The sequence below is a fragment of the Bos indicus x Bos taurus genome, chromosome 9 (assembly GCF_003369695.1).
Source record: "Bos indicus x Bos taurus breed Angus x Brahman F1 hybrid chromosome 9, Bos_hybrid_MaternalHap_v2.0, whole genome shotgun sequence".
In the NCBI taxonomy this organism is placed as follows: Eukaryota; Metazoa; Chordata; class Mammalia; order Artiodactyla; family Bovidae; genus Bos; species Bos indicus x Bos taurus.
In genome coordinates, this window is record NC_040084.1 from 9,477,098 (window position 1) to 9,493,167 (window position 16,070).

General features: G+C 43.4%; 1 protein-coding gene across 2 annotated transcripts in view; it reads right to left on the bottom strand.

The window, feature by feature from the left end:
- The window catches only part of COL9A1 (collagen type IX alpha 1 chain), a 66,970-nt gene extending 52,582 nt beyond the window's left edge, over positions 1-14,388 (bottom strand). The window contains exons 1-11 of one of the 2 annotated variants that reach the window (XM_027550858.1): positions 14,274-14,388; positions 13,495-13,578; positions 12,772-12,783; positions 11,429-11,503; positions 11,121-11,156; positions 10,923-10,985; positions 4,902-4,955; positions 4,599-4,634; positions 1,925-1,948; positions 1,500-1,553; positions 90-143 (exon numbers count right to left, since the gene is read on the bottom strand). In XM_027550858.1, coding sequence (XP_027406659.1) covers positions 90-143; positions 1,500-1,553; positions 1,925-1,948; positions 4,599-4,634; positions 4,902-4,955; positions 10,923-10,985; positions 11,121-11,156; positions 11,429-11,503; positions 12,772-12,783; positions 13,495-13,563 — 477 coding nt within the window. In that variant the 5' untranslated portion in view covers positions 13,564-13,578; positions 14,274-14,388. Of the gene's footprint in view, positions 1-89; positions 144-1,499; positions 1,554-1,924; positions 1,949-4,598; positions 4,635-4,901; positions 4,956-10,922; positions 10,986-11,120; positions 11,157-11,428; positions 11,504-12,771; positions 12,784-12,852; positions 13,036-13,494; positions 13,579-14,273 lie in introns of those variants that run through there. The other variant, XM_027550859.1, reaches the window with a different exon arrangement.
- Between the last annotated feature and the right edge of the window lie 1,682 nt (positions 14,389-16,070).

The following is a 16,070-nucleotide window of genomic DNA, read 5'->3' on the forward strand; positions in this document are numbered from 1 at the left end:
TCAATTTAAAAGTCCTTTCATTTTTGGCTCTTAGGGTTCTATAATCCCAACTTTCAGACACAGAGAAATTCAAACTGCAAATAACTTACACTGGGTCCCGGAGGGCCAGGGGGGCCCGGTGGTCCTCTTTTCCCAGGGTCGCCCTAAGTTATTTGAAAATTGTGACACAGCGGTTATACACACGTCAAGACACAGTGCACAAAACAGGTGAGGTATGAGAAACTGACATTCCTACACACCCTGCAGAGCTCAGCCTGCATAGGCCTGCCACCAAAATCGATGGGTGACCCGCAATCCAATTAGTCCCACAAAGCTAGAAGAATAAAGGAGTTCCAGCCTCATCAAAGTAAGAGAAGGCGGAGGGAGACTTGGGGAAAAGAGCCAGTTCTTCTCTATACACTGATCACTGATCACTATGGAAACACTATGCATTTTTCTAGTTGATATTCAGGGGAACCAGAATAGTCGCTACTGCCAGCGCCGCCCAGCTAAGGGCAGCTCACGCCTGCCTGAGACTGTGAACAGGAAGGCAACCTCTCAGGGCCAGTCAGCGCTGGACTCTTCACCCGGAAGCTGACCCTCAGTCTGTCACCGCAGGCAACTGCAAATGCTACAGAAGAGCAAAGATGGCTAAATATGCCATTCAGATGAAAGTGGATTCCAGCTAGACTTAATCACCAGCACTTCCTCCCCGCACACCTTGTCCTTCTAATATTCTATCATAAACCACAGCATCTTACACTCCACTTTATAATCATTTTATATGCATTCTTGCATTCAGTAAATAAATTTATTAAACAGCAGCACCTACAGAGAAGCTAGATAGGTATACATGTGGCTCCTGCTTTCAATGGATTTACTATTGTCGATTCTTCAGATAACATCACTACTTCAAGATTTTTGGAATATTTATTGAATATTAACATCAATTTCTCCCATGCAGTTCAGCTCTCTATTGACTAAAGTTCTGTCGGTTCGATTATGATTTTACGATGCTAACATAAACATACCTGGGAATGATTTTAGACTATTCACTCATTTCATACAGAGAAACTCATACAAAAGACACCGGACCCCAATCCCAACTGAGTCTGTAAAATGAAGGTGACACTTCTTGGCTTAATCACTAATTCTAGAAGTTGGGAAGAAAAGTTCAGCTGAGAACTTTGGGAAAAAATATTATGTAAAGTTTAAAAATTAAATTAAATTAAAAAAAATTAAACCATTACAGAAGAAAATGTGAAATGGAAATATGTAGTTGAATAAATAAGGATTGTAGAGGACTAACAGGAGAAAAAAATAAATAAAATCACTCTACAAAAATGAGATAGCATTATTACCCTGGTCCTCATCCGCATTATAAACTGGAATTAAACTTATTGCCGTGTCTTGGATTTGCAGGGGAAACACACATAGGGCAGTTTGCCATCCCCGGTAACACCTCCTATTAAGTCAGCAAACATCTGTCAACTCGCTGTGTTTGTGTGTCTGGTACTCACAATCGGTCCCACACGGCCAAGCTCTCCAGGGAGTCCTGCTCCCCCAGGAGGACCCTGAAATCAACAAATTAGAGGGACATGGTGATTTATGACGTTTTCACAATTTATGACAAGTGATATCAAATACGATAAACAACTGACTCAGAATGATGGATCTGTGCTAGCTTTGGCTTCCAATGAGACAACAACTCATCTGACCGAAGAGTAATTACTTAAAATGGAAATTTCTTAAATTAACAGAAATTTCTTAAGTTAATAAAATATTTTTAGTAGAACAGGCGTGCTGTCACAGTAGCCACCTAAGATCCCTAAGGGAGGACACTGTCAGCACCACGGGTAGAGTGCTGACTGGGGACCAAGGTTGGGATCTGAGAAACAGGCCATTCTTATAGACTACGTAAAACAAACCAAGGGATGATACTTACAGGGGGTCCTGGAATACCACGGCCCTAAAAGGTTAAAATAAAAGTTGTTACGATACAGGAGCCCTACTTCATGTAAATACAGTAGTTACAGAAGTAGCTACAGAAGTTACTTCTGTAAATACAGAACTAACTCAGTTCAGAAATAAACTACAAAGTCTATCCCTAAATCAACATAAAATGCTCATTCGAAAAGAAAGGACTGGGTAAAGAAAGCAAACTCGGCCCCACTTCTAAATGAAGAAGCTTGCTTCAGCTCCTCAAATGTTCTTTTGATGTCTATCCTGTAGCTAGCCTGTAGTATTTTTTTCAAACTTTTTTTTTTTTTTTTTTTAAGAAAAGCAAAGTAAAGAAAACCTACTCCAGTATTCTTGCCTGAAGAATCCCATGGACAGAGGAGCCTAATAGATTATAATAGTCCATAGCATTGCACAGAGTCAGACACGACTGAAGCGACTTAGCACAGCAAGTAAAGAGGTCATCCATGCTTGCTGTCAGGAGAATTTACCATTCCTCACAAAGAGGCATATCACAACTGGACTTTTTCACATTCCTTCCCACTTTAGTTTATTACAAAATAGTGAACATGTGCTATACTGTAGGTCCTTGCTGCTTATCTATTTTATATGCAGTAGTTTCTATTTGTTGGAGAAGGCAATGGCACCCCACTCCAGTACTTTTACTTGGAAAATCCCATGGACGGAGGAGCCTGGTGGGCTCCTATCTATGGGGTCACACAGAGTCGGACACGACTGAAGCGACTTCACTTTCGCTTTTCACTTTCCTGCATTGGAGAAGGAAATGGCAACCCACTCCAGTGTTCTTGCCTGGAGAATCCCAGGGACAGGGGAGCCTGGTGGGCTGCCGTCTACGGGGTCGCACAGAGTCGGACATGACTGAAGCGACTTAGCAGCAGCAGCAGCAGCAGTTTCTATTTGTTAATCCCAAATTCCTAATGTATCCCTCCCTTCCTTTCCTCTTTTGTAACCACAAGCTTGTTTTCTATGCCTGTGAGTCTATTTCTGTTTTGTAAAGAAGTTCACTTGTAGCATATTTTAGCTTCCACATATAAATGATATCATTTGTCATGTTTTATAAGAAACCGACATTAAAAGTAAGACAACATTGCTTTAAAATTTATAATATGATATTTGGAAATTGCCCAAACATTTAGCACAGAGAGGAAGGGGAGAACCAAAGTGTTTAGGAATACACCCCTTGACAGGTAAGGCTATGTGTCCAGACACCAAATCCAGTAGAAATGGAAAACAAAATGGTGTCACTCTTGAAATGACCTCCAGTGGGATCCTCATTTATGCTGAATTTTATTTTAAAACCAGTCATTCTGTCTCCCACTCCCTTACATTTACTATCTCTTGAGCAACATCAAACTGAGTGTAACCAGGGATTGAAACCACGCCTTATGCAGCCTCCAAGCCTCAATTCCAAGCACAGGGCCCAGCACACAAAGAGCTCTGACTCTGTGCTGGTTGAATTTAATAAAACTGAGCACTGCTGCCTTCAGGGCTCAGTCTCCCAGCCTTGGACCGCCTCGCCATTCTCTCCCCTCTGCGGTCTTGAATCCCTCATATGCACAGCTGTCTCTGACACCATATTCCTGACAGCTTGTACTTCCAGACTTCGTATTTTCTAGACAGAAATATCTAAGATAGACTTAGATATTTTCTAAAATATCCATCCATATATGAAGCATCCAGGGGAATCACATCCTCTGATAATGATGCTATTATTTCTAATTATTTAGGCAGCCACAACAAGCATGAATTTCACATGAGTAATATGTTTCAATGGCAAATGGGGAGTTTTCAAGGCACTCTTTGAAAAATTACTTCTATTTGAACATTATAATATGTGGATCAATGTGGGAAATAAATGTTATGCTTGAAGATACCAAAGTAATCAAAAAGTTATTTCATTATCAAGAGACCTAGAGATTTGATGAATTTTTTTAAAGGCATCTCTATAAGATGTTGAGCTCTGAGCTAAAAATGTGGGGGGAAAGCCAGCAAACTCTTCACCTCTGAAAATAGACTTATAATGGAAAAGATGAAATATGGCAAAGGAAGCAGTGCAAATAGAAAACAAAGAGGAAAAACACAGATTAATAGCAAGAACAAAAAAGGAATGAAGAACAAATAGAAAAAAAAAAAAAAAAACAGCAGCCTGAGAATCCAGTTCTCCTCTGGCTAGAAATAACACAAGTCTGGTGGACTGTGCAACGTGGAAAAAGCCTCGCCAGGGAAGCAGGTGGGTGATAATATGGCTCATATTTCATTAGACATAAAACCAGTTGTGAAGAAAGTGGCGTGATGCCGAGGTCTAAACACCAAATACTTAGATTTGCTGCTGTTACGTGAGATACAGTTTCCATCAATGGGAACAGAGAGGGGGTTATTTCCATTGGTAAATGCCACCTGCAAACAGATGTATATATTTTACACCATACGTTCAAATTGCTCTGAAATTTTCTACTCATAGTCAGAATGCTTATCATAGCAGATAAACCATAATCTCTTTGTGATGTATATTATGTGGGCCTCTTTGTGTGTTTCTATTTGTTAATTGAAATATTAACAAACAGAAACTAAATTGAAAAATTTCACAATGGCAGAATTTTACCTAAAGACAGACTATAAATCACTTCACATTTACTTACTGGAAATCCACGAGGTCCTGGCACACCAGGTTCTCCCTGAAAATAAAAATAGCTCCATTGTACTTAGCTTTTTTAGCATGAGTATGTAAGTATGCAAACTGCATAAATATTAAAATCATTAAAACACTCCATCTTACTGTTTGAACGCAATTTAACTCAACTGTTATAAAACATGATTTTGGTTGAACAAGTGTATTTCAGCCACTTCACAACTAACCTGTTAACTGATTTGGAAACACTACAATAAAATTATGCTTCAGCATTTAATTGATACCAGCAATTAATACCAGGTGGCTAACTTACTTTTTGTCCTCTTGGTCCAACAGAGCCAGGGGATCCATCAGGACCTGTTAATCCCTAACAAAGCAAGATGATATTAGAACTAATACAACATCCTTAGGCAAGCCACTCAGTGGATAATTCCATTTTATTTAGTAATTACACGCAGGATAGTTTACCTACATATGGTGCAAGTCTTTATAAAGAAAAACCTTTCTATATTCCTATTCAAAGGTAATGTCTGACATGACATCTGACTGTTACAGTTACTTTCTGTTAATAAATTGTATCCTGTTCATAACTTCCCACTAAATGCACTGTTTATCACAGGATTCAATAATTTAGTATTTTTGTCTCTGCTTTGAAAAAATGGGAAATAATAATTACAATGTTCTAATAGGTAAGGCTAATGGGACAACTCCAATACTTTGGCCCCCAATGCGAAAAGCTGACTCATTTGAAAAAACCCTGATGCTGGGAAAGATTGAAGGCAGGAGGAGAAGGGGATGGCAGAGGATGAGGTGGTTGGATGGCATCACTGACACAATGGACGTGAGTTTGAGTAAACTCTGGGAGTTGGTGATGGACAGGGAGGCCTGACGTGCTGCGCAGTTCATGGGGTCGCAGAGAGTCAGCCACGACTGAGCAACAGAACTGAACTGAACTGAATGGGACAACAGGACTTGGCTCTGCCATTAGCCATGTTATGCATCTCTTCATTTATAAAGCAAAATGCTTTATATTTGTATGTCTCTGTAGCTCTCAATAACATCTTGAGAGTTAAAATGTTCCTTCGATAGTGATTAAAACTAATCAATCTCATTGTTGCCTTTTAGCCACCTAAAGCCCCTCAGTTATCTCCTAGCAATGACAACTGCTTATGGAAAACATTAACTTTTAAAGTTGAATCATTTGAGAGCATGTTTCTAGTTTATCTCTCTTAGTGAAATAGCTACAATTAAATATACATTTTCATGTGTGCCACTCAGTACGTAGACTCTAAGTCCATTACTGTAAAACACATTTATAACATCACATGTAATGCTAAAGTAGTTATTCAAGCATCACTTCCAACCATCGTTGCTTTCCCTACCAGTACTTATTTTATCATCATCCTAATATAAAATACATATCAAACCATGATAATACTACATGTATATCTTAATTTCCACATTGGATGAAGACACATTTTTATCTTTTTAGTTTTTCCTTTATTTTAGATGTTGTCATTTATAATACAATATTGAACTTATACCCTACAAAATACAATTATATGTACCTATATATGTAAATATATACATACATTATGCACATACACATATACACATGTATATAGAAATAACTTGTAAAATCTATTAGCAAGATTTTGAAAAAAATTAAAATGATATTGAGGAATTCCTTGAAAATATGAAAGTCTGACTTAAAAATGAATCACGAAAGTGCATATTTAATCTGTCAGTCTGCATAAATATCAATAAAATGCATTCATGTAACTTATATAGAAAACTATTTCACCAGCCACCATTTTTACATTTCTCTGCATCAATTAATTTCCTTCATAACTCCAGAGACTGAATCAAAGGAAATAGAAAAGAGTGAGTTGACAAAACTAATTATTGGAAATTTACCAAAGAAGAAAGCTATTAAACACACGTGGAAGGATTTTTGACAGACTTTGATTTTCAGTCTCTCTAGTACAATTACAATGCTCTAACTTGGGAACAGGCCTTAACATCTTAGTTGCTGAGCACTTGTGGTACTGGAACACTGGCTTCTGTATGTGAGCAAATAAACCATACCCCAGGAGCTCTCTGTAAACACATGTGGCACAAGGGCTTTATAAACCTCAGGGCAGGTCTGACTAAAGGGACTTCCAATGCCCACTTCACGCATATACCCTCCAAGACCCGTCCTGGTCAGTTCCCACACACACTGCCAACTAACCACCTTTAATCAGGGGCTAAAACCACTGGCAAAGTTGGAGGGCAGTAGCTACTACATACCCACTCCAGTATTCTTGCCTGGAGAACTCCAGGGACAGAGGAGCCTACTGGGCTGCCCTCTCTGGGGTCGCACAGAGTCGGACACGACTGAGGCAACTTAGCAGCAGCAGCAGCAGCTACTACATAAGGCAGAACTTCAGCTACATAATAAAGAAGCAGAGTGGCTGGATAACCTGGAGGCTGCTTCTAGATACTCCTTGTCTCAACTGTCTTCCGTAAGACATGGTAGATCAGATCAGATCAGTCGCTCAGTCGTGTCCGACTCTTTGCGACCCCATGAATCGCAGCACGCCAGACATGGTAAACCACATCTAATCACAAGGAGGCTGTGAGTTAATGAAAATGTATTCTGGCGTCCAATCTAGTGAACTCTGTTGTGGCACAGCCATGCATTAAGGCATAGGCTCTGTGAGGACAGGACTCCATCTCCATTACAATCTGAGCACACTGCCCGAGCATTTAACACATGCAGCACAGAAGATTACAGAAGGCTACTGAACAGGAGATGTGGGCTAGCCTACTGGGTGGAGGGATTTCACACCTGTCACTCCACATCATCTTTATTTTTAGTTCAAATCCCAGCTCTGCCACTTAGTACAAGGCCACTGTAGGCAAGTTACTCAAATGCATAGAGCCTCAGTTTCCTAATCTGTAAAATGGGTATAATGTTAATATCTACCTCACATGGCAACTTTGAAGATTCACTGGGATAGTGTACACAGAGTGTTTACAACCATGCCTGGAACAGCAGATGCTAAGTAAATGTTAGCTTTTCTTATTATTATCATTATTATGTAGTCAGATTATCCTAGAAGCTGATGAAGTAACATTTCCTGCTCTCTGGGAGCTTAAAATCTCATTCAGAAGAGATTCTGCAAAAAAAAAAAAAAAAAAAAAAACAAGCAAAAAATCTGGGTATTAACCACAGGCACTGTGCTTCACAGCCCCCTCACATTTCTCTGATGCCTAACTATTTCCCCTTACACTGCCTTTCAGAATAACTTCTTTATTACTCACTATCCTAATCATATAACATCACAGATAATAGTTGTATACATTCAGAGGATGTTCTAATCTCTCTCCTATAAAACAGCGTAACAACTATAATTCATGTACTTAATTCTAATTCCTCTTTTCTGTATCTTAGACAGATGCTATAAGAATGGAAAAGAAATACTCTTTTAGAGCTCTTAGAGCTCACTATGCATGCCACATCATAAGTGCCTGTAAGAGTATAAGTTATTAATGATAACAGCACAGTTGTCCTTTGAGTACAGAGCTTGCAACCAAGCTTGGATTTCTTTAATGTTATGTGTCTATAAGGGAAAAGAATCAACTTAAACTAAAGAAAAGAAGAGTTTTATATATATATATATGTATGTAAGTCTCTCACAACTTCCATTTACAAACATATGCATAAAACTCCAATTTGCAGTCATTCTTATCTGTCAAAGAAATGACAGAGGAATATATTGCCAGTGGCAGAAAAAATTGCTTTCATATGAATGTTTGTGAAGATAAGGTTTTATACAGGATAAAATTAAAGCCCAGTGTATTCTGAAATTTCCCACTGCTGCTTGGCAAAGCAAGCAACCCTCACTATTAATTTCCTTCCAGCATTCCACCACTCAGTTCAGGAGACCCAAGCCATAATCCTACAAGACTAGCTGCCATGACTCATTTACCTTTTCTGTCAAAAATCCACTTAATTCAGGATAATAACCTTTAAGCTGTATTCTTTTCAGATTCTTCCAAACAAACCATCTGATTAACCATTTGTTAACATTACCAAAAAATACAGCATGTTTGTGACTGCACTTTAAAAAAAGTTCTACACAAATGCAAATTAGTATAGTTAATTTTTTGCTTAGTTCTAAGAAATGTCTAAAATCCTGGCACATGCATGAACTTCTTACTTTTTTTCTCTCCTTCCTTTTCTTTTTCTTTTTCTGTTGCTTTTCTCTACCATCCCAGAAAATTGATTAAATGCCCTTATCAGTTTCTTCCTGAGGATCTTACAGAGCCAAAGTTCTATGATGTAAGAAACCTTACTATTTTATACCTTTTAACTTTGGAAATCTTATTTGGAAATGGAAATCTATGCTGTGATACTGCAGTTATAAACAAAAAAAAAAGTACTTGCAATTATTAGTTACATTGTACTTCTAAAGATTTTGAAGAATTTTCTTTTTTATCCTATTTCTGTTTAAGGGTGGAAACTATAAAGTAAAACCAGACATTGTCTTTATGATTTTATGGTACTAGAGGAAGAAGAATTTGTTGAGCCTGCTACAAAAGCACCATGAAACCCAGACACAGACAAGTCTAGTCCTTTGTCTGAAATTATTCAACTCAATCATAAGACAAGACTTCAGGTCATTCATTTATGTTTCAACCATGCCAAAAATTAATAATAATAGTAATAAAGTCATTTAATCATCCATTTTCTTTTCACATAAAACAAGGTCCAAGGTTGAAAGGAATGCAGAAATAAACCTAACCTACTGGTTTATTTGTATTCATCAGACTTTTTTATTTGGATGCGACAGTTCCAACTAATTCACGGTGTTTCAAAGAGATGTGTGATAGCAAACAAGTTATATAATTTCCGTTCATATTTTGCAAATATTAGGCTGATATTCAGTTTGCATTATCCAAACATTAGTCCCTAGCGACCTCATGCACTGTCACTTTGCCTACATAGGAAGTTCAAACTAGGATCTTTTAAGTATACAACAAAGTCAGTCTCCTAAAGCAATGAATTGTTGCTGCTGTTGCTGTTTAGTCCCTAGCATAGACAAATATCCCCATTATACTAATCTTGATAAAGAAAGCACATCTTAATAACCACTAACATCTAGCTATTTTTCTTTTTCTGAAAATGAAGACTCTGTCTTAAACTCTAGCCAAAAGTTCTCAGAATCTATAATCATAGGTTTTCAAGGGCTTTGATTTAGAAAAGTCTTCAGTTTGGGGAAATCATATAAGTTGGTAACTTGAAGAACCCAGCACTGTCTGTTTTATGAGAGCAGAGGTCTGGGTATCACTTTACTTTGTATCCCAGCTGGAAAGTCAAGGAGTGGCCCTCAGTAAACTCTCAACAGTCCAGTGTAGGGAGAGAGGAGATGAGAGCCCTGAAGTCCTTTTCCCTGAAGAAATGTTAACTAGTATCGGGTTTACCACACAGCTCAGCATCTGAGCTTGTCTCCCATGGCGGGAGGCAGGTGTGTGACTGGGTATGTTGGGTGGGGGGCGGCTGCTGGTTCCCAGGCTTCAAGCAACCCTAGTCAGCTTGTTTCTGTCAGTGACTGTGAACCAAGGAAAGGCAGGAGGAAAGACAGAGAGCTAGGTTTGTTTTTTTGTTTTTTTACTTACATTCTAGAAACCATCAAGTCCGAGTCTTCTGAGTTGAATTTGTCTAGATTTTTTTTTTTTTTAATTGGAGGCTAATTACAATACTGCAGCTTTTTTTGCCATCCAGTGACATGAATCAACCGTGGGTGCACATGTGTCCGCGTGCCCCGTGTCCAGTGTAGGACCAGCCCCGCCCCACACTCCCGCCCCGGGCAGGCTCTCCCCCAGTCTGCCTTTCTCTGGTCTCTTCCTCGGGGTTTAGGGGGACTCTGTCCCTCCCCTGCCTGCAGGCCCTTTCCCTAAACTCACTTAGTGGGTGCCGGGGAAAGGACAAGAGCGAAGACCCAGCACCCCGCAATGGGGTGAGTGGGGAGTGGCCTCTGAGAGGCAGAAACCGGTACCCACCGCTGCTCCCAGAGCAGAGAGGAGGACAGGCCAGTGCCGCCGGTCCTCGGGGCCCCTCCACGCTCCGCAGACCCTCGCGCAGAAACCGCGTCTCAGCGCCGAGCCCGTGGGCACCGCCAGGATCAGAGCCAGTCTCGCCTTAGCTTGGACCACACCCGCCTGCACGCTGCACTCTCTCTCTCTCTCTCACTCTCACACACACACACGCGCGCGCGCGCGTGTACACACACACACACACACACACACTGGGCCTGGCTTCACGCCCCCAGCACCCACTACTCACGTCGGCACCCGGTGTGCCAGGCTTGCCTGGAGCTCCTGGTTTCCCCGGCTCTCCAGGGGGACCCTGGCAGGGAGGGGGAGAGGAGGGGGGAGAAAAGGAAGAGAAAATGGGGCAAAGTTGAGCCTCATCGGGTGCAGTGTGGTCTGCAGACCACATTGGAAGGAAAGAAGTGGAGAGCCAAAGCGCTGATGTACTTACTGGGGGGCCCGGGGGACCCTTCGGACCGCGATCACCCTGGAAGGCAAGAGGGAAAGCAGGGCAGTGTGTGAGTGGAGGGTGCTGGGGCCCCTCCGGGACAGGGACAGGACAGGTAGTACGGAGCTGTGATCAACCGCCCGGGGCCACGGGACGCAGGACCTCCTCCCTCCGCAGTCCTCAGGCATCTAGGCCCCACTCCCAGCCCTCATCCACGTCCCATCCCGCCTCTGGGTACGGGGCTTCGGGCCCTCTCGAAAAACCCACCCGGGCCGCTGGGAGAGGAGCAGGGGCTGGAGGTGGACACTTACGTCGATGCCGTCGATGCCTGGGACTCCAGGGGGACCCGGCGGCCCCGGAGGACCCTGCTCACCTGGGGGGCCCCTCTGACAAAAGAGCACACGCGGGTTAGGGGGTCACCGGGAGCAAGCACAAGAAGGTGGGCCCGAGCCCGCCGCCTCCCCGCAAAGACAGTGCTTCGTGGAGGCCGGGTTCAAGCCCAGCGTAACACACGGAGACCAGATTTCCAAGGAACCGCGGTTGCTTCCCCTCCTCGAGGTTCTGAACGAGGCTGACAGTGAGGTGAGAGCAGAATCTGGGCCCCCAGAGTGGGATCCTCCCGTCTACGGAGCTTTAACCCAACGGGTTTTGTGGGGAAGAGGGGGCCTCTTACTCATGGGGTTGGATCATGAAGATGGTGATCACTGAATTACTGAGTTTAATCAGGAAATGCAGGTCAGCCTTTTGGATAAAGTGAGGCAGCTCAGAACCGAGGCGCGCCACCCCAGATCAACTCCAGAATGGTTTTGTAGATCTGTCTGCGTTCAGAAGAAAACTGGGGGGCCCTCTTAGGGAGAGACAGGCGAGGCCGAGAAACCCGGCGAGGGCCCGGCCTCTCTTCAGATCCTCCTCTTGAAAGAGGTCTATGCACCTCGCTTCAGAAAGACGCCAAATTTCAGGCCGACCCCCGGTTGTGACCCCTTTTATCGGTTGCAAATAGCTCCGCTTTGATGGCGCTCGACGGAAGGCTGGCCTCTAAAAGTTTGGGCGCGTTTTAGGAAACGTGGGAATTTTAGTTTTTTTCTCTTCTGAATTGGGGGAAAAAAAAAAAAAAAGGCTTCTTTCATCTGGAAATCTTGGTTTTTCTAAACTCCCGGTGACCAGACAGGTTACAATGGGGTCTTTGTAAGTGAAACCTCAAACGGCTCCGCCCCCCTCCGCCCCCTGCCCGGTGCAGCCGAAATTCCGAGGTAAGCCCGGGCCGCCGAGTCCACGCAGGCGGGATGCGGGGTTGCCTGGGATTGCGCCTTCCCCGGGCCGGGCCGCCCGGGACCAGGGGCGGGGAGGGGAGGGAGGGAGGAGGGAAACACGGCTGAAAATTAAAGCCCCGGCCTCCATCCTCCTCGGGCCTCTAGGGCCCGAGCCTGCAGTGTGGGGCCCGGTCGGTGAGGGGGCGCCCGTTCTCGGACCTTCGGGGTGTCCCCTCGGGCCCCTGCCTCCCACCTTGCTCGCTGCAGGTGCGTGGCCCGAGGATGCACGGAGCCGCGCGGCCCGCGGGATGCTCCGCATCTCCGCGCGCTTCCCCCGACGGAGGCACCCCCGCCTCGCCCTGCGAGCGCTTGGAAAACGCCAGGGCTTCTTGCCCCGGGCTTACCTGGTCGATGGTCTGGAGGAAAGAAGAGAAGATGGGGGAGACAGTGAGAAGGCGGCCCCCCTAAACCCGCGCACAACTTACTTGAGCCGCGCACAAGCAGAGCCCCGACAGCAGCAGTCGCAGCCCGAGGGCCCCATGGCGCGACGCCGCCCAAGCCATGCCCGCCGAGCGCGCAGTGGCGCTTGTCCCCGCCAAGAGCGCCCCCGGGAGCCGGGGATGCGAGGGGGCGCCGGCCCAGGAGGCGTGAGTTCCTCCTGTTTATGAACGGCCCCGGAGAGGGTCCCGGGGATTGGAGGAGAGCTGGCAGGCCAAAGGACGGATAGAATGACAACAGTCCCCCTTAACCCTTTCCCCGCCTCCGCCCCACCCGTCCCTGGGGACCTCTCGAGGTTCCCAGAGTCTTCTCAGGTGGCCTGGGTGCCACCGAGGGCTTGAGTAGTCGACCGGCATTTTCCTGGAGAGAGGCTGGGGGGTGAGGGGTCCGGGGGCTGGGGAGGGTCGTAAGCCACCCAAGCTGGATCCATACCCCTTCCGCCGCCCTCCTCCCCCGCGCAAGTGGTTTCTACCCGCCAGACTGTGGGTGGGACCCGCGCTTCTTCAATATCTGGCCTGTGCAGCAAAAGCCTGAACTCTAAGACAAACAGTGAAGACGGGGAGAGTTTGCGGCGGTGTAGAGAGGTAAGCTGGCTGCAAGTGGCCTTTGCAGGTAGTCTAGGGACTCACCGTGATCCTGGCTGGCAGCTCATTGCAAGTTTCTCTCCTGGGTCGCAGGGGGTCACAATGGATCAGCATCCATTGAAGTTCAAACTGGAGGAAGACAGCAGCCAGTCAGTTAGGTCTCTTTGGAGAACTAAAGTGGGTCATTTAAAAGGGAGATGCGATGGTAAATGTGGTCCAACTGTTGAGTCAGGTCATCAGTTCATCTCAGCGGACTAGGACTCTTGTTCCTTTTCTTTCTTTTTTTTTTTTTCTTTCTTTTTCTTGTTCCTTGAATACAGTTTTTCCAGGAGGAATGGGCTGGAAATCCTTCCCACGTTTCTCCCATCATTGGATGTAGATGACTTAGCTCTGCATTGCTCCAGCAGAGCCCTAGGCAGGAAACCCACCAGGGATATTTACTTCCTATTTCTGTTCCCACCACAACCATCAAGAGGTAGATTCTATTAAAATAAGTCTCAGAGAGAAGCGGTAACTGTTCTAGGCACAAGCCAATAAATGTCAGAGTCTGGATGGGAACCGAGGCCTACTGAACTTCACAGAGGACATGTTCAATAAGATTTCTCTCAGGAAAAGATTAGAAACAGACAGCAAAGAGGTGGCACCAGGAATGAAATAGAAAAAGGGAACTTGGTCCCTGGGAGAATATACATGATAGATATTGGCCATGGGGTGTCTCTGCCTAAAATGCAAATAAGATCTAGAAGTGGGAGGAATGAGAGAAATCTAAGACTCAGAGAAAAAACAAGAAAATAAAAAATACTTGAACTTTGCATAATACTTACATTTTCATTGGTTGAAGAGAGAGAAATTTCCTAGACAACTAAAAGTCAGGTGTCCTGACAGCTTCTTACATTTTAGCAGGTGCTAAGGGAGAGAGAAAAGTAGGATAGGAAAGAAATAGAAAAAAGGAAGAATGGCCAGGTCTGAATCTGAAAGCCTCAAGCGAGAAGGTATAAAAAGATTGGTGTACCCAAGGGAAGTTTGAAAAGAATGAAAGATGAACTCCCTTCCCTTCTACCCACAGAGGAAGGGAAAGTTAAACAAAAGGAGGCTTTTCATTTTATAAAGGGGTGAAAATAAGACATGAAGCTTTGACGTTCCCACACTTATGCCCCTTCTCACATAATTCTAATTGCCCTGGAGTTCTCCTCTTCCTGTTTTTCTTGTTTCCCTCAACCCTCCCATGCCTTTTCTCCAGAAAATGTGGACAACTAGGAAAAGGAATTAATTGGGATGAAAAGAAAGCTAAATCAAGACATATTTTGAGATGGAAAGGTATCTAAAAATTGTATGAAAACGATGACAGATCAGCATACACAGTTGTGTATTCTTGATGTGAATTATTTTACAATAGCATATTGACATCCTACAAAGGAACTGTGTTCCAAACCACACAGTATCCTGCAGCTAAGGAATCACTTTAATTAAACACTTTATTTTTAATCAGAATAGTCTTGTTTGCTTGGGAGGGATTTTATTTTGGTTCTGTTCTAAACTGCAGTGGAAGCTTTAAAAGGAAGATAAAAGGAAGATAAAAGAAAGAATGGACCAGCCTTTCCCTTAATGATTGCTAAACATGAGGCACCACCTCCAACAGCTCTTGGAGGCCAGCCATATATGGGTAAAGGGGCTCAGAGAGGTTAAATCATTTGCCACAGGTCACATAGCTAGTAAATGTCAGAACTGGAATTCCAAATGTGCCTGACTTGAAAATAAGGTCAGCCTCCCGGGAGAACACATCCTATCTCCAGAATGAAGTATGATTTTTCAAGCAGGTAACCCCAGCACTTAGTGATTGAACATTTGCATTAAAGATGAATAGAAAAGACAGATCTAGAAATAAAAACTGCATGAATTTGTTTCCAACAGGTACTAGAAAACTTCAGAACTAGACTAAGAAATTTCCATAAGACAAAAAAATTCCCTATTTGCATGCTTCTTATAGAAATATATCCAGAAACAAAATTTCTGCTGTTGCTCCTCAAATTAGCGGCTGCTTCTATAGGCAGTTACATATTCACGTGTATGACAAAATATGACATATAAGAAACATGATTTTTCTTCCTTAATGACCAGATAAGTATTTTACCAAAATAAGAAAAGGTGTCTCCCCATCCCTAACTCTCAAAATAGAAGAGACCACCCATACTATGTTATTCACTAAGTCCTTTGGAAATTGATACCAAACTGGCATTCACTGTATGCATGTGATATTTTGATTCTCAAAAATAATTCATACCTTAAACACCTTGAGAAAGTTTAATTATATGACTAACCAGGAAATCTATATCCTTTATACAGATAGTTCATTTAAGTTACTTCTTGCAAATGCAAAATAATTCATTAAGCTATTTTCTCAGAAGTGTAATCCTCTCTGGATAAATGGGTACAGCTGTGTAAGTATGCCCAGGGCAGTTGTGATGCAGGATAAAAGGGAATGAAATGGAATTCATCTGTGAATACAGGCAGGTTGTGACAGAGTGCCAGCCAGGTCAGAGGTTTCTGAACACATCTCTGCTTCCACATAACCACCACCTACGCACTATACAATAACTGTTTGGGGGCATGCAATATTAATT